The sequence below is a fragment of the Cervus canadensis genome, chromosome 2, assembly GCF_019320065.1.
Source record: "Cervus canadensis isolate Bull #8, Minnesota chromosome 2, ASM1932006v1, whole genome shotgun sequence".
NCBI classification, from domain to species: domain Eukaryota; kingdom Metazoa; phylum Chordata; class Mammalia; order Artiodactyla; family Cervidae; genus Cervus; species Cervus canadensis.
This window is the reverse complement of record NC_057387.1, coordinates 751,626-775,820: the sequence shown is the minus strand read 5'-3', so window position 1 is coordinate 775,820 and position 24,195 is coordinate 751,626. Positions and strand designations below refer to the sequence as shown.

General features: G+C 40.7%; 1 protein-coding gene across 1 annotated transcript in view; it reads right to left on the bottom strand.

Moving 5' to 3' along the window:
• ADCY10 (adenylate cyclase 10) overlaps positions 1-24,195 on the bottom strand; it is a 79,027-nt gene that overhangs the window by 20,051 nt on the left and 34,781 nt on the right. Inside the window, exons 16-22 of the mRNA XM_043450092.1 lie at positions 21,267-21,541; positions 19,064-19,200; positions 13,348-13,476; positions 10,267-10,548; positions 9,854-10,144; positions 3,625-3,694; positions 2,841-3,072 (exon numbers count right to left, since the gene is read on the bottom strand). Coding sequence (XP_043306027.1) covers positions 2,841-3,072; positions 3,625-3,694; positions 9,854-10,144; positions 10,267-10,548; positions 13,348-13,476; positions 19,064-19,200; positions 21,267-21,541 — 1,416 coding nt within the window. The remainder of the gene's footprint in view (positions 1-2,840; positions 3,073-3,624; positions 3,695-9,853; positions 10,145-10,266; positions 10,549-13,347; positions 13,477-19,063; positions 19,201-21,266; positions 21,542-24,195) is intronic.

Below are 24,195 nucleotides of genomic sequence, written 5' to 3'. Positions count from 1 at the left end.
GCGTCAGGACCACTGTAGCTCCTGATTCCATCTCTACCTTTAGCCCCTGGTCAGAAAGGAGGGGTGGAGAAAGTTCCTGCTAAAGATACATATCATCTTCATGTCCATCTTGGTCACTGAATCTCTCATTCTAGAAGACGAATCTGGAAATCTCCTTTCCTCATGTTGTCATATGAGACATCTTACCTGAAGTTTTCCCCAAGGCAGTTCCCCTCTTTGAGTAATTCCATCCCCAAATTCCCTATTTCCAACTATGTACTCATGGCTCCTGAGACCATCCCCACATCCCTGAAGGCCAGTCTCTACTTATGGAATGAATCATGAACTGTTTCCTTTTTTTTTTCTTCTGGTCAGGGCCATCTTTGGGAGGTAGAAGAGAAAGTTAAGCCCCTGAACAAACTTTGTCACTTCATCTTCAATGTAACATTGTTAAGACAGTCTTGGCACATGTGAACACCAAGGCAAGCTCAGACTTGAAGAGTAAAACAAGGTGAGACGATGTCCCCAAGTCTCATGCAGTCTACGTGGTATGTGCAGAAGGCTGAAAGAGGGGAGCAAGGTTTCTTTGCTGGGAGAGGGCGATGCAAATGGCACATTTTGGGACCCTGCTCTGGGCTCTGCTTCCAATCACTGTTTTCCTGGACATTCACCACTCCCTGTAGAGTGAGATGAGGGTGAGCATAGACTCAGCAAGTTGGCCCCCAAGGCTACCTAAACCTTCTCTTTCTGGTATTCACTGGCCACATCACCCTCTTCTTCACATATGTGTATGAAATACATACAGGAGGCTTTCCTTCAAAATACTTGAGAGAACCAGAGCTTACTGACATTTTTAATAGTTTAATTTACAAATTTTATGTAAATCTAAGGTGTAGGGGTTAAATAGGCCACAACTATAAAATCTGGATTGGTCCACCAGTGCAGGCGTGAAGGGTGGCAGCCATGGCTACTCAGGTGTGGGAAGCTCTTCCTGAAGCTGGCTGGAAGTCAGATGAAGCAAGGCCCAGAAAGACATTTCCTCAAATGAGTTCATGGAAGCTTAGTCCAGCCAGCTACTCTATGAAAAGTGATCTAAGGTCAAATAAGTTTAAGAGAACTAATATGTCCCAGTCCTAGCCCAACCCTCTGGGAGATTTCTGTGTATCTTAGCATATGAAGGCTTTGAATATCTGTAGTACAGAAGCCTGTTTATCTTTATTCAGTTCAGGGCTTCCCAACTTAACAATGAATTCTTTCATTTAATTATATGTACCAAATCCCCACATTTCTTTTTTTTGTTTTGTTTTTTTTGTTTTTTTTTGTTTTTTTTGTTTTTTTTTTAATTTTTTTATTAGTTGGAGGCTAATTACTTCACAACATTTCAGTGGGTTTTGTCATACATTGATATGAATCAGCCATAGATTTACACTTATTCCCCATCCCGATCCCCCCTCCCACCTCCCTCTCCACCCGATTCCTCTGGGTCTTCCCAGTGTACCAGGCCCGAGCACTTGTCTCATGCATCCCACCTGGGCTGGTGATCTGTTTCACCATAGATAGTATACATGCTGTTCTTTTGAAACATCCCACCCTCACCTTCTCCCACAGAGTTCAAAAGTCTGTTCTGTATTTCTGTGTCTCTTTTTCTGTTTTGCATATAGGGTTATCGTTACCATCTTTCTAAATTCCATATATATGTGTTAGTATGCTGTAATGTTCTTTATCTTTCTGGCTTACTTCACTCTGTATAATGGGCTCCAGTTTCATCCATCTCATTAGGACTGGTTCAAATGAATTCTTTTTAACGGCTGAGTAATATTCCATGGTGTATATGTACCACAGCTTCCTTATCCATTCATCTGCTGATGGGCATCTAGGTTGCTTCCATGTCCTGGCTATTATAAACAGTGCTGCGATGAACATTGGGGTGCACGTGTCTCTTTCAGATCTGGTTTCCTCAGTGTGTATGCCCAGAAGTGGGATTGCTGGGTCATATGGCAGTTCTATTTCCAGTTTTTTAAGGAATCTCCACACTGTTTTCCATAGTGGCTGTACTAGTTTGCATTCCCACCAACAGTGTAAGAGGGTTCCCTTTTCTCCACACCCTCTCCAGCATTTATTGCTTGTAGACTTTTGGATAGCAGCCATCCTGACTGGTGTGTAATGGTACCTCATTGTGGTTTTGATTTGCATTTCTCTAATAATGAGTGATGTTGAACACCTTTTCATGTGTTTGTTAGCCATCTGTATGTCTTCTTTGGAGAAATGTCTGTTTAGTTCTCTGGCCCATTTTTTGATTGGGTCCAAATCCCCACATTTCTAAAGGCATATTGCCCTGAAACTTATTTACAGTTATCCTGGAGAAACATTCACTAGTGCTTTGGTTAGCCTAAAGGTATGTACAATAATTTAGCACAAATTACATGAAGACCAAAGTGAGTGAGCCCCTTCAGAGATCACAAGAGTAAAGCTAGATTTGTTCTTATTCAAAGACCTACAGGTATTGTGCTGATAGATATTTGGGGAAGACAGAGGGCAAATGCAACTGGGACATTACTGAGGAAGTCTCTACTGAAACTGAAGAGTTGAGACCAGAGTCTCATATAGGTAGACAATCCATAGCAAGTTTCCACAGGTGGCAATATAATGTATAATGGTAGTTGCGGTTTGTTCTGACTTTTTTTAATCTCAGGTCATTTGCCTTCTGAGCAATTTGATTTTCAAAGGAAGAGGGTACTGGCAGGAATCAAGAACACGAAGTAATTAAAAACAAAAACAAAAAAAAACTAGAGCTTCCCTTCTGGCTCTCTGGTCTGTAAGTTGTCTCAAGGATGGAGGTGATCTGGGTAGAAACAACTTACCATATAATTATCATCCAAGACGAGATAAGCAGACACAAGTTCTAGGAAGTAGTATAAGGCTTTGTTGTTTTCTCCCAAAGCAAGAAAATGGTGAGCCAGAGGCATGATGACAATCTCTAGGATCTCCTCACACTGGCAAGATTCCAAAGGGATGACGTAATCTTCAGATGTCCTCATTTTTGTTATAATGATATCAAAGAAACTCAAGATCTTTTCTCTTATTTCTTCAGAACTGTCCAAATGCAGAAATAAATAGGAGTAATAATTTGTAGATATAGATAGGATTTGATATGAAAATATCTTTTAAAACAAATAAAAGAGCAAGATAAGAAAACCTAATGTAGGGACTTCCCTGGTGGTATAGTGGTTTAGACTCCGAGCTTCCACTGCAGGGAGCTCAGGTGGTCAGGGAAATAAGATCCCACATCCCACACAGTGTGGACAAAAAAAAAGAACTCTAATGTAGATTTCTTCCATTTGGTAGGTTTTAGCATCTGTAAAATAACTCAGGAAGTATGAATCAGATATTACTATCTATGTATTTTCAGAGAGGAGTTACATACAGCAGAGGACATGAGGTGGGGTGGGGTGCTGCGGTCTGTCTTGGGAAGGGCCCACCAGGATCCTGCTCAGTTACACAATGACTGATTAGACTTAAAACATAACCCTCTGACTTGAGCCTTAAAGAGCCAGAACACTGGCCAAACAAACGATTCTAACAATTGTCTGAATTTAATGCCAATTGTTCATGCTCTACTCTCTAAACAATTATAGATGACTGTACCTGAGGTTTTCAGAAAATATTTCAGATTTCTTAGAAGTCTCTATTCTGGAAAAAGTGATCTCTTCTTCCGCTGGAAAATAAACAAACAAGTGAGTTGTATCAGTCATTGAAATGATCGTGTGGCAGAGATGTCTGGGGTATACTGAAGCTTCCTGTTCCCCTTCCACAAGAAAATTGTTGTTGCCTAGCCAGGATCTACATTTCTCCGTCCCTTTTGCATCTTTTTCTTTTTCCTTTTTGGTCCCTGCCGTGCTGTGCAGCTTGCAGGATCTCAATTCCCTGGCCAGGGAATGGACCCAAGCCCATGTCAGTGAAAGCACCACGTGAGTCCTAACCACTGGATCACCACAGAATTTCCTCCTATTACATTCATTCTTCATTCAGTCTTAAGTGAAGCCACGTGTTAAGTTTAAAAATGGGATTCCATCAGAAATAATATATGTCACCTCTGAGTTGGGATGCTTAGATATCTTCTCCACTTCCTTTCACAGGAAAACAAATTAATTGTGGAGATCTAAGGGATAGCAAACCCACAACACAGAAGGAGCCTGGGTCCCTGACTGACTGCGAACAAGGCTCATTGTCAGAATGCTCATTGGATCATTACCTAGGCAGGAAAAAACTATCATTCTATTGTGTTAACCCACTGAAATATTGGGGTTTGTTTTAGATGATAACACAATCATAATTTACTCAAAGTATCCTGGAGGAGGGCATGGCAACCAACTCTAGTATTCTTGCCTGGACAATCCCCATGGACAGAGGAACCTGGCAGGCTGCAACCTATGGGGCCACAAAGAGTTGGACATGACTGAAGTGACTAAGCACAACTCAAAGTATAAATTAATGATGCTGAAGAAAGTGATGTCAGCTTCTAATAGAGAAATAGACATTTATTGGGATACCCCCAAAAGGGGAATAACTTAAGGCAGAGACCCTTGAATTTAAAACCTTCAGTCTATCCAGACTGCAATAGTTTAGAAAATTCCATAAAGATCTTAAAACAGAAAACAAATGAGGATTGTTGAATCTAGCTACTTCTCCATTCAAGGAGAGGGAAGAATCCTAGAAAGCAGAAGGGCCTTGTCTCAGATCATATATCTGTTAGTGATAGAGGTCTCCGGACTCCAAGATAAATGCATTACTCCACAGATCTTTTAATTTATACAATGCAGTCTTAGCATCTACTATCACCTTCTTCTGAAAGCCTTCTGTGCCTTTGCCCTTTAGAATTAGTGCCCCAACTTGTGTGTCCAATGACCCCAATCAGATCTCTATCATCATCCTTTATCATACTATATAAGGATTAATTTGTCCACCTCTCCTAGTCTGCTGTCTGGCTTCCCCAATGGCTCAGTTGGTAAAGAATCTGCCTGCAATGCAGGAGTCTCCCGTTCAATTCCTGGGGCAGGAAGATCCCCTGGAGAAGGGATAGGCTACCCACTCCAGTATTCTTGGGCTTCCCTGGTGGCTCAGCTGGTAAAGAATCCACCTGCAATGTGGAAGACCTGGGTTTGATTCCTGAGTTTGGAAGATCCCCTGGAGAAGGGAAAGGCTACCCACTCCAGTATTCTGGCCTGGAAAATTCAATGGACTGTATAGGCCATGGGGTCGCAAAGAATCAGACTGAGCGACTTTCACTTTCCTAGTCTGCTGTCTAATTCAACTCTAGTGAATAGAAGCTGAATAAACTGAATTATATCTTTATCCTCCTACTTCTCTAGAACTTGCTTGTTAGAGTTACCAGTAAAAGCAAGGTGCCAAACCCAAACATTACGCCTTTGTCTGCACCTCATGACACCTCTTGGCAGCATTTGCAACAACTGACCTCTCCTCGCCTTTACTGGCTTCTCCAACACCCATTCCCTTGATTTCTTTCCTCACTGGCTGCCCATTTTGCTGGCTCCTACTGCTCTATCGATGTGCCTAAAACAATCTCTGGCACATGTAAGAAGCTCAAAAAATATTTACTAAATGAGTAAATGAAATGCTGAACGAGAAAATCGCATATTGAGAAGACCAAAGGAATGAGAGGAGAGGTCCCTGAAGAATTAGGTGGAGCAAGTGGAAGGAAAGAACCCAGGAGGAAGCCCGTGGGCTGTCCATCCTTAGATTGGATCAAGACTTAGAAAATAAGTTTTTAGGAAGTACTCAGGATTGACAGAGAACTGAAAAGGGAATCAACTTCTTCACTATCTGATGCATACCTCCTGCTGTGTTCTTGAAACTCATATGATATTAACATGCCCTTCTCCAGAATTACTTAAAAGCATACCTCACACTTAGGGGAGATTTGGCGATAACAAATGTCTTTGTTTTTGCTTTCAGCCAAGGCTGAAACAGGATATTATAGCAAAGACATTGCAAAAAGGAAATTTCATAAAAACTCTAGGAAAAATAAACTTTTGTTAAGAAATCTATTCACAGTATATTACTTAGTTCTATAACAGCAGTTACATAATCTTAATAATGTAGATACTTGATTAATTTATCTAATGATAGTGCTATAACAATATTGGGAGAGAGTTGCCCAAGAGTGCTGTAATAAAGTTAGATTTTCACCTACCATAGCAAGATTAAAACAGGTGATGTCAGAATTTGATTTTTTAAAAAGCAGCATTAACATATCACTTAGCATATGGAGGTAATGACTAGAAAGAAGAACTAAGTTAAAAATATTTGCCCTTGTGACTTCCCTCAGGGTCCAGCAGTTAAGACTTCACCTTCCAAAGCAGGGGGTACAGGTTCCATCCCTGGTTGGGGAGCTAAGATCCCACATGGCTCATGGCCAACAAAAACAACATAAGCAACATTGTAACAAATTCAATAAAAGGCTTTAAAAATTTTGTTGTTACTCAGTGGCTAAGTCCTCTCTGACTTTTTGTGACCCCATGGACTGCAGCATGCCAGGCTTCCCTGTCCTTCACTATCTCCCAGAGTTTGCTCAAATTCATGTTCATTGAGTTGGTGATGCCATCCAACCATCTCATCCTTTGTTGCCCACTTCTCCTCCTGCCCTTAATCTTTCCCAACATCAAGGTTTCTTCCAGTGAGTCAGCTCTTTGCATCAGGTGGACAAAGTATTAGAGCTTAGCATCACTGATATTCTTTTGATGAATATTCAGGGTGATTTCCTTTAGGATTGACTGGTTTGATCTCCTTGCAATCCAAGGACTCTTAAGAGTCTTCACCAGCACCACAATTTGAAAGCATCAATTCTTTGGTGCTCAACCTTCTTTATGGTCCAACTTTCATATCCATATATAACCACTGAAAATGGTCCACACCAAAAAAAAAAAAAAAACCCTTTAAAAAAAGGAACTACTGAACATATGAATGCAGGACAGTAGGTCTTGGGACTATTGTTTTTATGGTAAAACTTTCAGGAAATCTAAAAAATGTCTTTATTTACTTATTTATTTTTGTTTTAAATAAATGATTTATTTTTATTATTTTTTTATATTGTAGTGGTTTTTGCCATACATTGACATGAATCAGCCATGGATTTACATGTGTTCCCCATCCTGAACCCCCCTCCCGCTCCCTCCCCATCCCATCCCTCTGGGTCTTCCCAGTGCACAAGCCCTGAGCACTTGTCTCATGCATCCATCCTGGGCTGGTGATCTGTTTCACCCTTGATAGTATACTTGTTTCAATGCTGTTCTCTCAGAACATCCCACCCTCGCCTTCTCCCACAGAGTCTAAAGTCTGTTCTGTACATCTGTGTCTCTTTTTCTGTTTTGCATATAGGGTTATCATTACCATCTTTCTAAATTCCATATATATGTGTTAGTATGCTGTAATGTTCTTTGTCTTTCTGGCTTACTTCACTCTGTATAATGGACTCCAGTTTCATCCATCTCATTAGAATTGATTCAAATGAATTCTTTTTAATGGCTGAGTAATATTCCATACTGTATATGTACCACAGCTTTCTTATCCATTCGTCTGCTGATGGGCATCTAGGTTGCTTCCACGTCCTGGCTATTATAAACAGTGCTGCGATGAACATTGGGGTGCACGTGTCTCTTTCAGATCTGGTTTCCTCAGTGTGTATGCCCAGAAGTGGGATTGCTGGGTCATATGGCAGTTCTGTTTCCAGTTTTTTAAGGAATCTCCACACTGTTCTCCATAGCGGCTGTACTAGTTTGCATTCCCACCAACAGTGTAAGAGGGTTCCCTTTTCTCCACACCCTCTCCAGCATTTATTGCTTGTAGACTTTTGGATAGCAGCCATTCTGACTGGTGTGTAATGGTACCTCATTGTGGTTTTGATTTGCATTTCTCTGATAATGAGTGATGTTGAGCATCATTTCATGTCTTTGTTAACCACCTGTATGTCTTCTTTGGAGAAATGTCTGTTTAGATCCTTGGCCCATTTTTTGATTGGGTCATTTATTTTTCTGGACTTGAGCTGCAGGAGCTGCTTGTATATTTTTGAAATTAATCCTTTGTCTGTTTCTTCATTTGCTATTATTTTCTCCCATTCTGAAGGCTGTCTTTTCACCTTGCTTATAGTTTCCTTTGTTGTGCAAAAGCTTTTAAGTTTAATTAGGTCCCATTTGTTTATTTTTGCTTTTATTTCCAATATTCTGGGAGGTGGGTCCATAGAGGATCTTGCTGTGATTTATGTCGGAGAGTGTTTTGCCTATGTTCTCCTCTAGGAGTTTTATAGTTTCTGGTCTTACATTTAGATCTTTAATCCATTTTGAGTTTATAAAAAATGTCTTTATTTAAAGATATCTAGTTGACACCCTTCTGAATAGGTGAAAAATTCTGATAAGGGAAATAGTTGAGCCCTAGCCTCACTCAGCTGGAGGTGCTGATGAACGGACATCAGCAGACATTTCTCAGAGACACCCCACCATATATGTTCCAGAGTGAAAGTTATGGTGCATTGGAGAACCTGAAATAACTCAAGTTGTTTTCTCTGGTGGCCCTAACCAGCCTGCTGAAGACCAGCTCTGCTCCAATTGACCTGTCTGCTAGCTGCCAGCTGATCTTACTCCTCACCAAATAAGTAAATTAATTAAAACATACATATTTATTTGTAAAGTAAGACTCGCTGATTCCAGAGAGTCTGGAATATTCTTTCCCTTTTATCTCTGTCAGTCAACCCTCTCCTATGAATACCTTCACTGGTGCTTTGACTGTAGCCCTACATTGGGATCCTTCACTGAAGCTACCTTGATCTGGTCATGCATCTTCTTTAGCTCTCCATTGCCTGCTCTCTTAATGTTGGTTTTATTCTAACACTCCACTACTAGGGGTCCTCTCTCACTCTTACGGGTACTCTTGGGAGCAACTTAAAATGGCAGCAGGCTGACTTTTTCTCCCAGGTGAGTTATATCTTATTTATGGGATAAATAAATCCTTTCCCAAGCTCTGGGAGGGCAGGTTGATCCTCTTGCAGCCACTGGGCACTCTGGCTTCATGGGGTATGAGGTTTTCTGTGTCCTCCAAGCAACTTCAAAGGAGACAACTGTCTAGGGTTGGGGTGATAAAGGAAGCAAGCCACTTGGGGGTACACAGTTACTCCTCAGTTCCTGCCAAGTCTCCCCACAAATCCCAGTTCTCTCCACGCTCTTCCTCACTTCATGTCTTGAATGTGGATGAAGGATCCAAGATAATAACTGATTCTCAACTATTTCCTTTGGACATTCATCTATTTGCCTCACTTTGGATTGCAACATTCATTGTATCTTGGTACTTGGTACAAATTTTAACATCATGAATCCCTGTCCTGAACCCAAGTGCTCTTTTCTGGGACCCTGACCTGTTTAGTCCTGGCTAATTCTCTCCCACTCATACTCCTTTTCCACTGAAACCTTGTTTCAAACTACACAGAGCAACAGCATTCTTATCTGCAAGAAACATTACTCCCTCTTGGATCATGCTCCCTTCCTTGGGTTCCACCCCTTGATGTGATTGTCTGTTTTACCCCTTTGGAAATTATAATTTGAGCTCTGGTCATATCTCATTTCTACCAGAGTCCTTATCCCCATATCCACCCTGACAATCTCACCGTGAGATTGGTTCTGCCAACTCAGTTGCATGTACACTCCTCAACTCTCCCTGCCTCGATGACCTACACTGCTTAAGTCCCATCATTTGTGGTGTCTGAGTCAGAAGAGGACTTGAAACCCTCATGGTCTAGATCTACTCCTTTAGGTCTTGCCTTTGTTTTCCCCAGGAATAATTAGAACTAATTAGGAATGAAAAAGTTTACTTTGAAATCCATGGGACTTAGCCATCTTCCTAATGTTATCCAAGTCCAAAGTGTTGAGCCGGATATCCACTGCGAAGTGATGAAAGGGGACGAAATCTCCACTTCGGCAGGGGTCACACCTGTGGGCGTTTTCTTCCAGAAAGCGGGCACATTTCAAGTGCATCGCTTTCTTCTGGTCCTTCAACCACAGCTCATAGGCTGTTTTCTGCATCATTGGGCTGCAGAATCGAATGATGTGGCACTGAATCACCTCACTTTCCAGTTCACGGAGCTCTTCCTCCTCACCGTGATCTAGAGAGGACAGAGACACCATGGATAAAGAGTCAGCCTCTGCTACAAAACACAGATCTGTTCTTTTATCAAGATGTGCCTTAAACTGAAGGCACTATTATTCATTTCCAGGCTCTACTCACCCATTCCTTCAATGAGTGGCTTCAGAGAAAGGGATCGATAATTCACCTCAAATGAAGCTGCATTCTTTTCTAGGGCCATTCGGAGCTCCTTGCCATTCTGGAAACAATCAAAGATGTTGGATTCCACAAGGGTTGCCAGGGCATTGATCATCATCTTCATGTCCCAACAAGGGAGAATCTCAAACAACAGCTCTGTAGTGAAAGTTAGGCCAATGATGGCAGCACATCTCACCAACATCTGGTGGGACAGGCTCATGCTATCCAGCTGGACCAGAGAGATTTCTGCAGGTAGAAAGTCACACAAATAGGGAATTAGTCATCTGTCTTTATCAAATGTATTCGAGAGATGGACAACTGTCCGGCTCTCCAGTTCTTGTTCACAAAACTATAGCCAGTTGAGCTAAGCCAAAAGAAGTATTTGCTTAGTACCTACTTAGCAGATAGCACTCGGGAGTACAAAAGATGGAGATGCTATGACCTAAAAATATGCATGTCCCATTGGCCACGGCAATAAGATCAATTTCAAGGTGTTCTGATGTTGTGTTAAAATGTGACAGGGGTGTGTGAGGAGAGGAGAGGTCACGGTAGGCCACAGTGGTCAGAAGGAGCAGGACCCAGGAATTCCCTGTCAGTTCAGTGGTTAGGTCTCCGGGCTTTCACTGCCAAAAGCCTGAGTTCAATCCCTGGTTGGGGAATTAAGATCCTACAAACTGCACAATGCAGCCAAAAAATAAAAAGGAGCAGGGCCTGACTTCCATGTTCTGTGCTGACTTCTCCAGCGGGTCATTCTCTATCTTCTTCACTAGCTACCCTTTCTCCTGGAACTTCCTGGCAATAAAATTTCTCTATCTGCTCCAGCATTCATTTATTCTTGTGACAACTCATTATTACCTCTATGATCAAGACCAAGTGGCAGAGAGCTCCTAGCTCCAATTCCATCTTCTTATCTAAGCTTGAGTATCAAAGGTCACATAACTTCCTGGGCTCTTGACCAGTATGTCCTTGTATTGCATCACCCACATTGGGACAAAATATGAACTCCTCAACCTATCCACAGAACACTGTAGAAACCAAACTAGTCCAGATGTAAGCAGGGAGAGCAGATGTAAGCTTTTATATGGAGAATGAATAAACAACAAGGTCCTACTGTATAGCACAAAGAACTATATTTAATATCCTATAATAAACCATAATAGAAAAAGAATGTGGAAATTCCCTGGAGGTCTACTTGTTAGGATTCCAGGTTTTCACTGACATGGCCTGGGTTCAATCCCTGGTTGAGGAACTAAGATCCTGCAAGCCACATGGTACAGTTTAAAAATAAAAAGTATATAATTTTGTAATATATATGTAATATATGTAATATATATGTATATAAATGTATATATATATATATATACTTCGTGTATATAAATGTGTGTGTGTGTATATATATATATATATATAACAAAAATCACTTTGTTCTACAGCAGAAATTAACACACATTATATGTAAATCAACTTCTTCAATAAAAAAACACTGATTAAAAGAAACCAAACTAGTTTACCTTGCTACTTTACAAGTCATAGTGAATGAAACACAAGCAATGCTGTTTTGAAGACTGAGAACTTGAGGTCTCATCCTTCTACTAAACATTTGACCATTCCATAGAAGGCATGGACTTGAGCTGAATGCATACTAGAACACTGCTTGAAATTAGTTTCTCTTGAAATGAATAATAGTACATCCCTGATATAAATTCCCTTGTTTGTCATTTCAGAAGTAGATAGCTGAGAAAAAATATCAGTTAGATCTTTTCTCTCATTATTTGATTTCTGCTTAATTGCAAATGGACTATACATCATTCTTTTATGCAGTTGAATAAAACCTTGTTCAAATCAGACTCCAGAATATGCACAGGGGGAAGGTGGCTTCTATTTAGAAAAGGAAAAGCCAAGCCTACTATGGAGGCTTTCCATTGCCTAGGTAACATGAAATAGATAAAGCCAGTCTTCTATCTTCCTTTTGAAAGGTTGTTGCTGAGCTGTGCAAGACGCTGGGATTCTTGGCCTCCGGAGGAGAATTCAATCCAGGGCCAGTGACGAGGCTTGATCGCTCAGAGCCTCTGTGTAATAAAGTTTTATTAAAGTACAAAGGAGATAGAGAAAGCTTCTGACATAGACATCAGAAGGGGGCAGAAAGAGTGCCCCTCCTGCTAGTCTTTAGCCAGTCCATAGCTACTGTGTGTGTCTGTTAGTTGCTCAGTCGTGTCCGACTCTTTGTGACCCCACAAGCTGTAGCCTGCCAGGCTTCTCTGCCCATGGAATTCTTCAGGCAAGAATAACTGGATTGGATTGCCATTGCCTTCTCCAGAGGATCTTTCTGACCCAAGGATCAAACCCTGGTCTCCTGCATTGCTGGATGGTTCTTTACCACTTGAGCGACAGGGATAGCTCCTAGCAAGCTGCTAATTAGAGAAAGGAGATGTCTCAGAACTCAGACTGGCACCAGGCCCCTCATCCACAACATGCATTTTGAGATGACATTGGCACCAGCGGAGTCATCCTGGGCCATAAAATGATTGACATGAATTTTGAAGAAAGGCAGGTTTCCAAGCAAATACAGTCTTACTAACATAGCTTAAGAGAATATTTGCATGAGTAAACCATACTGGTTTGTCAAGTCAGTTCCTTGTCTTAGGCAGAACCAACTTGAAGACCGTCTAGGATAAACACATTGTTCATTAACATAGTTTAAGAAAAACATTTCCATAAGAAAAATGCATTGGTTAGCTCAAGGTTTGAGAAAAGTTAAGTTCAGGTAGAACCAGGTGTTGTCATGGCAACACAGAATTTTAAAAGAAACCTCTTTTTAAATTTGTACAGAGAAGGGGAAAAACATCTAACACTTGTAGTTTGTTTCCTCCTGCCACTTGAGAGAGAGGAAAAAATGTCTGACACTTGCAGCCTATTTCCTCGTTTGGAGACCCCTGGCCTTCCTGTCTGTTACCCTCTCACTTTCTCCTTTGTTAAAGCATCCTAAAGAAAGCAAGAGGAAAATCTAGGTCCTGGAAAATGAATACCATGTCACATTTTCTTTACCTTTTAATGATGCTGGTGGTGACAAGTTTTTCAATCTGACACCACTCGCGAGGTTACAGACTTCTTCATTTTCCTCCTCAACACCGAAAGTAAACATTTTTAAATCCTCTTTTGGCTTAGCAAAGTTCTCTATAGAGAGGTATAGGGGAAGAAAAGTTGAGAGTCATTGCACTATTATTATCTGGGTTTCCCAATAAACTTCAAGATGGGTCTCACATGAGAAAGAGCAGGCAGAGATGTGTGTCAGCCCCTAAAGTATTCTGGAATACTGTTTTAAGTAAAGCTGACATATGAAAATCAAAATTTACTCAAAACATGTTTTTCTTTCCCTCCCCTGCCCAAGAAAAAAAGGATTGGTAATAACAACTGAACGTCTTCCATAATACATGCAGTTTAACAAAAATTAGATTCAAAGATTATCAGGATGTATCTTACAGTTCATACTTACTATATGTGCATGCATGCTGAATCACTTCAGTCACATCCGACTCTTTGCAACTGTATAGACCATAGCCCACTGGGCTCCTCTATCCCTGAAGATTCTCCAGGCAAGCATTGCCGTGCCCTCCTCCAGGGGATCTTCACGACCCAGGGATTGAACTGGTGTCTCATGTCTCTTGCGTTGGCAGGCAGGTTCTTGACCACTAGCACCACCTGGGAAGCCCATACTTCTTATATATGATATACTTATACATATACTTACAGTATATGCTTGTATGCACACTGAAATACCCACACTCAGAGGCAGGCATATTCTGTAGAAGACTGTACTCTCCTTAAGATTGGTTATTGTCAGAAAGAGATTTTAGGGACTTCCTTGGTGGTGCAATGGTTAAGAATCCACCTACCAGTTCAGGGGACATGGGTTTGATCTCTGGTCCAGGAACTAAGATACTACATACCTTGGAGCAACTAAGCCCACTTGGCAGACTACTGAGCCTGTACACTAGAGTCTGAGTGTTGCAACAAGAAAAGTCACTGCAATGAGAAGCCCACAAACCACAATTGAGTAACCCCACTTGCCACAACAAGAGAAAGCCTGAACAAAGCAACAGACTGAGTGCAGCCAAAAATAAATTTTAAAAAAAATTTTAAGAACTCATTTTTTAATAAAAGAAAGATATTAAGAATGAAGTTTGAATATAAACTTGCATAGTAATTTTTTCTCCTGGCACTCCAAAATGTATTACTTATTTGTCCCTCCAGTCATTCATTAACACTTGAGTTGCAATGTCATGGACCGGGCACGGGTTGGAAAAGAATTTCCAGACATGAGACAGAATGAGAGGGAAATACAGTTTATTAGAGTGGGAAAAGCTGTTAGAACAGCAGGCCAGCTCAAGGGAGAACTGGCGTTGAACAGGGGTCCTTAGTTCACTTTTATACCCAGGGTACAAGGAGTGGGATAGAGGTATTGCAGGTCATTTGCTAATTGGATAAGGCACATAAACTGCGGCGGGGCGGGGGGGGGGGGGGATTGGGAAGAGTAAGGCAAATATCTTCTCCCTATGGGGTAGAAGAGGAGACAGGTTATGGTAGGAAGACCTGAAATCCGTTAACAGTTACAACGTGGGGGAGGAAAGGATGATAAGGGTCTGGTTTTTCCGTTTCTGCATTCCAGGACCCTCCTTGGTTTTATCTACTCTTTTGTCCTTGGGTCACCACATGCAAGACACTGAGATAGGCGATGTGGAAATATGAGGGTGACCATAACTAAGTTCCTGAACTTCTGGAAAGAAAAGCTATATACACAGAGAGTGAGATAACCAGACAGTAAACAAGTGCCACATGAGTAGGCACAGATGGTAAGTGTGGGAGGGTTCATAACACAGTATAGACTTTTTATGCATCAGAACCTGTGAAGGCTATAAATGTGGCTAATGCATGCTTCCAGCCCTCAAGGATTTTAAGATTTATGGAAACTGATATTTAGGTAACTAATCATAAAAGAGGAAAAGTGACTTAAGAGCTAAAGAGCAAAGAGGAATAGAGAATAAAGGACAATTAATTCAGTCAGTAGATTCAGGAAGGCTTCATAGAGGAAGAAATATTTTGGTTGAAACTTAAAGAAGGAAGGGATATTCCAAGTAGAAAATAGAAGGGTGGTCAACGCAAAAGCACAGAAGCCATGAGCACTTTACAATGAGAGGAAATGTAAAGAGGCCAGTATGACATGACTAAACCACAGTGGGTGAAGTGCTGGAGTGCTTCATTACTGTAGGAGATGTATGTACTTAGAGAGAAGGCTTGAGAGCAGAGTGTGCAGGGCATTCAATACCACACTATGAAGCTTGGACTTTGTTCCACAGACAGTGGGGAAATATCCCAAGTTGGATAGTAATGATCCAACCAGCTATTTTTAGGAAGATAACACTGGAAGCAGGGAGGACAGGCAAGAGACTAGGAAGGTGCGTAAGAAACTGTGACAATGGAATATCAGGAAGTGAAGATGGATAGGATTATGCAAGTAATAATGCAAAGAAAACTGATGATATTGAGAAAATGAGACCTAGGCAAGATAGTGATGGAGGTGAGAGAGACATTAGTGTCGCCAATAATCAAGCTGGGAAATATAAGAGGAGATGCAGTATGGGAGGGAGGTAATGCGCTACATTTTCTATTTGTTGAGTTCAGTGGGATGTATAGGACAGTCCAATGGGCAATTGCAAATATGGGTCTGGAATTAAGAGTGAAATTAAGGTTGGATATTACGTACACAAACACACACATAGTCACTCACTTGTGCACTTCACACATAGAAGGCTGGAAAATAAATGAAAAACTGAAAACAAGTGGAGACAGAGTACTGAGTTAGCAAAGAGAAAGGTCGAGGATGGAATGTGAAGAATGCTCTCCTCCGAACATAGACCCAGGGGGAGGAGCCAATCTGAGGACTGGCCAGCGAGGCAAGTGGGGCAAAGGAAGAGTTCAGGATCAGGGAAGCAAATGAAGGGTAGCATACCAAAAAAGGGGTCAGTGTGTGCATGTGTCATGGGGGTAGGAGAATAGGGATTAAGAATTTGACTTGACAGGGAGTCTCCTGGTAAGTCTAGTGGTTAGTATTCAGCACTTTCACTACTGTAGCCCAGGTTCAACTCCTGGTCAGAGAATTGAGATCCTACAAGTCACACAGCCAAAAATATATAAAGAACACGACTTGATCCACGCTCTTCTATGCTTTTTAATCTCCCTTTCCAGGACCTAGCACTGTGATGACCATTCTTTTATCACTCTAGGAACAAGACCTTTAGGTACAGGCCATCCTAGGACTGGAGATTCAGGAGTATATAAAACTTCCTGCCTCAGGGAGCTGACATTCTCACAGTGGAAGACAAATAATAATCAACAGATAAATAAATTAATAGGATAACCTCACAATGTGACTCAGTTTTGTGAACAAAGAAACACAGTGATAGAGACTAATGAGAAAGCTCAGAATAGGGAAGGTCTTCCTTAAGCAAGGCATGGTCAGAGAAAGTGATTGAGGTGATAACACCTGAGGTAAGGGAAGAGGAAGCAGGTATGCAAAGCACCTGAGGAGGGGAGCAACCAGGAACTCAGGGTGTTAGAGGAGCAGAGATGTGGCTGGAGCGTATTTCAGAATGTTGGCCCGACCACAGCGGGGGTGGGAGGCAGCTCCCACAGGGGTCTCCAGTCCAAGGTAGGGAGTTTGGATTTCACTGTAAATCCAATAGGAAACCATGAAAAGTTGTTTGGTTTTTAAAAAATCTGTTTATTTGGTAAGTTTCAAATTTATCAAAAGTTGTAAGAATAACACTATTAATCTTTATTCAAATTCATCTATTGTTAACATTTTGCCCCATTTGCTATATATACCCTTTGTTCTCTATGTACATATTTTTCAGAAGCATTTCATTTGAGTATTAAGTCGTATAAATCACGCCCTTTTACTCCCAAATACTTTACTCTGAACTCCCCAAGAATAACAATTCTCTTACGTAAGTAGAAGTACTTATCATCTTTTACTGTCCATATTCCAGTTTTGTCAGCTGACTCAATAAGGTTCTTTAGCATTCTTTTTTTTGTATACATCCCAGGCGTCCTTCAACAGGTGAGTGGCTAAACAACCTCTGATATGTCCATACCATGGGACACTACTCAGCAACTAAGACCAAGCTACCGATACACACAAGAACCCAGATAGTCTTCAGAGAGTTATGCTGAGTGAAAAACAATCTCAAAAGATCACATACACTGTATTATTCCATTTATAAAAATTCCTTAAAGTAACAAAATTATAGATATGAAGAACTGATTAGTGATTACCAGGGAAGGAAGTATGGGTGGGAGGGAAGTGGGGTGGCTGTAATGGCAACACGAGGGATCCTCGTGGTGATGAAAATATTATGTATCTTGACTGTATCAATATTAATGTCCTGGTTGTGATATTATTGTAGTTTTGCTGATGTTACTATGGGGGAAAACCAGGTAAAGGGTGCACATTAATTGAATCTCTCCATATTATTGTTTTAGCCAAAAAGTTCATTTGAGTTTTCCCATAACACCTTATGGAAAAACCCAAATGAACTTTTTGGCCAACCCAATACTTGTTACAACTGTATGTAAATTTATGACCACCTCAAAAAGTTTAATGAAAGAAACTCAGCGAGGCAGCAAAGTATTATTGTATTCAGTCACTTCGTTTATATTCAAAGAGATCCCCAGAATGCCTACTGTGGTGTAAGACACAGTCAAACAAAGGTCAATAGACCTTTGTTGAGTGAATAAATGAGAAAAGATTTGAGTTCCTCTATTCTACATTATAGAGCAGGTAGCTGGCAATAAAGGTTGTGACTAATCCCTAAATATCAGCTATTAAATGTCATATGGAGAACTGAAATCTGGACTCCTAACTTCAAAGCCAAAATTTTCTTTTGATTGCACTGTTCTAACTCTTTTTTCATAGCATAGATGCTATCTCTTAAACCTTTGTGTCTAAATATAGTTTCTTCCTTTCTTCTAAATATAGTTCCTTCTTTTCTTTTTTGTGAGCATATTATTTTTTCTCCTTATCACTGCCACCTCCCTGAACAACTAGCATACCCACCCCAGACATTTTCCTATCATTCACATTAATCCTAATCCTCTGCACCCCAGCTTGCCTCTGTACCCCTTTCCCCAACCCCCACCCTTCTCCCTTCAACAAAACCATTTTCTTAAAAATTCCACCTGGTTTCTTTGTGCCATTATCTCAAAATTCATCCTCCTGCATGTCTACCATGAGAACCTTGTTGACAATTCACTTTGAGATAATCATTTTACCTCTAGAAAACAAGTTATTCTTTTTCCCTGATAACATCCACATCCCTCATCAGTTCTGATTCTGGGCTTTAAGATTCTCTGGTGTTCTTTCATTTCTTTTTTTTTTCAATCTTTTAATTTTTTTTCCATTTATTTGTATTAGTTGGAGGCTAACTACTTTACAATATTGTAGTGGTTTTTGCCATACGTTGATATGAATCAGCCATGGATTTACATGTGTTCCCCATTCTTTCATTTCTATTACAGGTCGACATTCTTTCTCCAGTTCAGTGAGACCCCGACAATGTTAAGTTCTCTCACATTCTGGGATATCAAGTCCAACGTTCACTGCCTCCTCAAACCCCTTTTAGGAAGAAGCCTATGGAAAAGCCTACTCTGGCCACCCTCTCTTCAGAAGGAGAGTGAGAGAAAGAACCATCAATACAGGACTTACTGAACAGGTTATTCCAGGTCACATTTGTCTTTTCCTCAGACTCCATTGCTTGGAAAATGAGTACCCTGTGATGGTCTAGGTTTTTAAGCAATTCTTCACAGTAAAATGGAATTCCACAGCTTCCCTCTGCCAGATACCTGTAGTGAAAACAAGGCAACCTATTTATATCAAAGAACTATCTTTTAGGAAGGAAAAATATTTGAGTCTTCTCAATCACTCAGAAATAATCACATCTCTTTCTCCATTTGTTTTGGTTTGCTTTCCATTTTTAGGGATTGCCTTTGCTTTTTTTTCTTTCATTTTTGAAAATTACATAAAACATTTAAATCTTTCCAAACTCAAAACTATGTAATAAGGCACATCCTCAGTCTTGCTTCCCTACCTCACCTTATAAGTAACCATTTAAATTAGTTTCTGGCTTATCTTTTCAAGGTTTCTTTCAAAAACTATAGAAAATGCACATATATATTTCACCCCTTTCCTTAGATTAAAAAACAGCACTTTGTCCATACTGCACACTAGGCTGCCCCTTGTTCTTCCCTCAATAATGTATCTTGGTCATCCCTCCATATCAGTTCAGTTCAGTTCAGTCGCTCAGTCGTGTCCGACTCTCTGTGAACCCATGAATCGCAGCACGCCAGGCCTCCCTGTCCATCACAAACTCCCGGAGTTTACTCAAACTCACGTCCATCGAGTTGGTGATGCCATCCAGCCATCTCATCCTCTGTCGTCCCCTTCTCCTCCTGCCCCAAATTCCTCCCAGCATCAGGGTCTTTTCCAATGAGTCAACTCTTCGCATGAGGTGGCCAAAGTATTGGAGTCTCAGCTTCAGCATCAGTCCTTCCAATGAACACCTAGGACTTACCTCCTTCAGGATGGACTGGTTGGATCTCCTTGCAATCCAAGGGACTCTCAAGAGTCTTCTCCAACACCACAGTTCAAAAGCATCAATTTTTCGGCACTCAGCTTTCCTCACAGTCCAACTCTCACATCCATACATAACCACTGGAAAAACCATAGCCTTGACCAGACGGATCTTTGTTGGCAAAGTAATGTCTCTGCTTTTTAATATGCTGTCTATGTTGATCATAACTTTCCTTCCATATCAGTGGGACTTTCTTATTTCTTTTTGTAGCTATGTAGGGCTCCATTTTGTGGATGCATCCTAGTTTACTCTAACTGTCCCCTTAGAGATGGACATTTGGATTGTTTTCTGTCTTTTACTAGTATAAATAATGCCTCAATAAAAACTGTGTCCATATGTCACTTCATATTTTGGTCAATATATATATTAAAAAAATATTTTTTGAAGTAGAGTTGATTTACAATGTTGTATTATTTTCAGGTATACAGCAAAATGATTCTATATGTATGTACATATATATACACATAACTGTGTTATATATAACTGTATTACATATGTTCAGATTCTTTTCCCTTATAGGTTATTACAAAATTTTGAGTATAGTTCCCCATAAATATATCTTTGAGACAGAGTCCTAGAATTAGGAAGGCTAGATCAAAAGGTGATGCATATACATAATAAATATATACATATTAAATAAATAAATACAGAGATAAAGAGGGAGAGGCAGGGAGTCAAAGGGAGAGAACACGGAAAATTCATGCCTGGTGTCCGAGACATTGCTCTTCTAGAAGCAAGATAACCTCATTATAAAGAACAGATACCATGGTGGGTTGTAAACAGACAGCTAAGGAAGGGGCATTGTCTATGTTGTTAAGGGGACTCCTAACAAGACACAGTAGAGGAGTCACTGAGAAGACATCCAATCTACCATGACAAAGAACACCAGTACCAGACCAGGTTATCACTGGTGACTAAGACCTGGCTCAGTTGTGGGTTGTGGTCTTTAATGTTTACCAATTTGCCTTTCATGTCACTTGCCCACGACTGTGCCCTTAGTCACTGTTGGTAAGAGTTGAGTGTACCTATACCCAGCTTGATGAAAGGGAAACAAAACTCATGCCTCTAAGCAAAGTTGAACATGATGTAACAGGAACCATAAAAAGAAAAGGTGAGCAGCATCCATCCTACCAAGCATGTTCAATGGTCCCTTTGAAAGGCGGGACCAGCAAGAATACTGAAATGGGTGCTTTCAGACACAACCTAAGGAATCTGATGAAGTCTGGACCCGGTGAATAAGTGCAGCTGTCTAGGCCTTAGAATAAATGGGTTACTCACGTGTCCAGTTCTTTGGGGATGCCCCTGACACTGAGGTCTAGGCAGACTTTGTTGAGGATGTCCTTAGGCTGCACAGGTCCAAGGGTGACATAGGTGGTGTTCCTGTTCTTCATTATGGCACTGGCAGCCGCACAAGGTATGTTGACAAAGGGAGACAGGGACATGATGATGAAGATGGGAACAGACCGGATGAGCTTTTCCATAAAGGTCCAGGAGGCTGAATCGATAAACTGGCCCTCATCAATGATGAAAATAATCCTTTCCTCTTTCACTGTCTAAACAAGGTGAAGAAATAGAAAGAAAAATGCTGTAGGACTTCAGGGTTTTTTTGCTTTTGCTTTTTGGCTCCACCCCCAGACTTGTGGGATCCCAGTTCCCCAACAAGGGACTGAACTTGGGCCACGGCAGTGAAAGCACTGGATCCTAGTTAGACCACCAGGGAACTCCCATGACTTCATTTTTTTTGTACATATGTACGGGTATACATGTGTTTCCACTGAGTTTTGCAAAGCTAAGTTAAATCTTTTCTTTCCAGTATCTTTGTGATAATTTAGATTCTGCTAACTTGGAATCTGTGACTATTGGGACTGAACTGGCTAGAAGAGATGCATACTTAGTCAGATCTTTGTGACAAGATAATGTATAGGATAGATGGGTTGTAGTCAAGTTAAACACCCATTACATAAAAATAACTGAGATTTACTTCAAGTCATTCTAATTTATTGAAAAATGAAGGTCTCCTGGAAATACCAATTTGACATTTATTCAGCCAACATCTATTCAACACGTCTTTACCAGGCACTCGCTGGGCTGGGTGCTGGAGGCAAAGTGCTGAGAGGAATTGATCTGGTCTTTGCCCTGCCAGCAGTTTATGCTGTTCTAGCTTGAATTACAGCACGTTACACTTAAAAACAGACCAAGTGTCCTCTTTGTGTGTAGACTGCTTTTCCCCGACTGGTCTGAATTATTTATTTACTCATTAAGCACTTACCGTGCATCCCTTAGTGTCAGGTGCTCTTCTAAGCACCGGGGATACAGTATTAGACAAAACAGAGAGAGTGAGCCCTTGTATAGTGGGCTCTATATTTCCATAGTGTAAGATATCTAAATGGAGAAAACTTTTCCCATTCTTACTGCTCCAGACTGCTCTTGGCTTCTCTTGGTTCCCTCTGAGAAGTGATTGTTAAGCCACTCTTTCTCTCTATGTTTTTATAAACCAAAGCAGTAAAGGGTAATTTCAAATTTCAGAAGACGATCATTCTAAAGTATTATATAGCCTGTCTTATCACATACACATAGTAAGTCTCCTCTTGCAGCCTCATTCTGTCACCAGATCGTAAGCTCTTCACTGACTCTGAGAACATTTTAACGAATAGGGATTAGCATCCCATTGTTTTGTTTTGTATTTGACTAATATCTTTAAAACTATGGGCAGATAGAATGCGAGTTTTAGTCATAGAATGGTCTTAGTGAATTATCTGTGAATTGAGGAGAGTAAAGCAAGGACCAAAAACCCCACATGAATTTAATAGTCCATCATTAGCCCCAGCTTCCATAGGTTTAAAATAGGAAGATTGAAGACTCCCCGGTGGTCCAGCAGCTAAGTCTCTGCTCCCAATGCAAGGGGCCCAGGTTTGATCCTTGGTCAGGGAACTAGATCCCACAGGCCACAACTGTAAGATCTTGCATGCCACAATGAAGACTAAAGATCCTGTGTGCTGCAACTAAGACACAGAACAGCCAAATAAATTAAAAAAAAAAAATTTTTTTTTAAATAGATTGAATTGGGTCATCTCTAATGTGAATAAAAGCCAACATTTACACTGTACCTACTATGTCCCCAGCACTGTGTGATGCACTCCCATAAGTTAATTCATTTTAAATCTTCATAATGTTTACAGAGGTGGCACTATTGAATCTATTTATTGACAAAAATAAAGCCACTTGCCCAAGATCACATTGATAGTAAGTGATCCAAAGACTGTCATCATAGCACTGAGTCAAAGCACAGCTTTAGTCACAGTTTCCAGCTAGATTTGGATCAGAATCACTGAGGAATTTTAAAATAAAAACAAATTAAACAGATTCCTAGGCCCAAACCAAGCCTTTTTCAATTTCAGGTGGAACTCATAAATACATATATTTTATCAAGCTTCCTGGATATTTGTGATGCAAACAGTCCTCAAAATCTGACATTTAGAAATTACTGATATGGCCTTATTTGCCTTCAGTGGAGAAGAAGGAAGTTCTATTGTACATTTATTGCCACAAACTTGAATTGTTTATTATGTGCCAAACATTCTTCTGGGCAACAGTGATACAAAAATGAATAAGAGGCTCCCTCTCCTTAAGAAGTTCACAATCTCCTGAGGGAGAGAGACACAGATTTAAGCAGCAAATTGCAATACAGTGTGGAAAACATAATAAGAGATATGTCCACAGTGTCACAGAGCACAGTGGTAGTAGTCATGCCTTGTGATTTGGGGGAGTTCTCACTGAAGAGGTAACACTGAACGATGAGTAGCATTTCTCCAAGGTTAAAAAAAAGTCTTTTGGCTTTTATCTCATTAGTATTGAGAACTGTTTGACTAGTATAAAGCAAAGGTTGGAGCAATTTGCATGCTCTGGCAGTTATGTGGAAGATGAGTTGCAGTGGAGAAGGATGACGCACAGAGATTGGCTGGAAAGCTATAGTAATACAAGAGAAAGAGCCTGAGCCACAGTGGGGAGAGGATGGATGGGTTCTAGAGTCGGTCTGAGGTAGACACGGAGGACTTGGCAACTGAGTAGATGCAGGAGATTTGGCCAATAGTGAGGAAAGTAGCAAAGAGTAACTTGAACGATGTGTGAATGAACTCGTTATTAACTAAACCAAAAGTCAGGATCAGGTTGAGGAAGACAGGATACCGAAGTAGGGGGAAAAAATGAA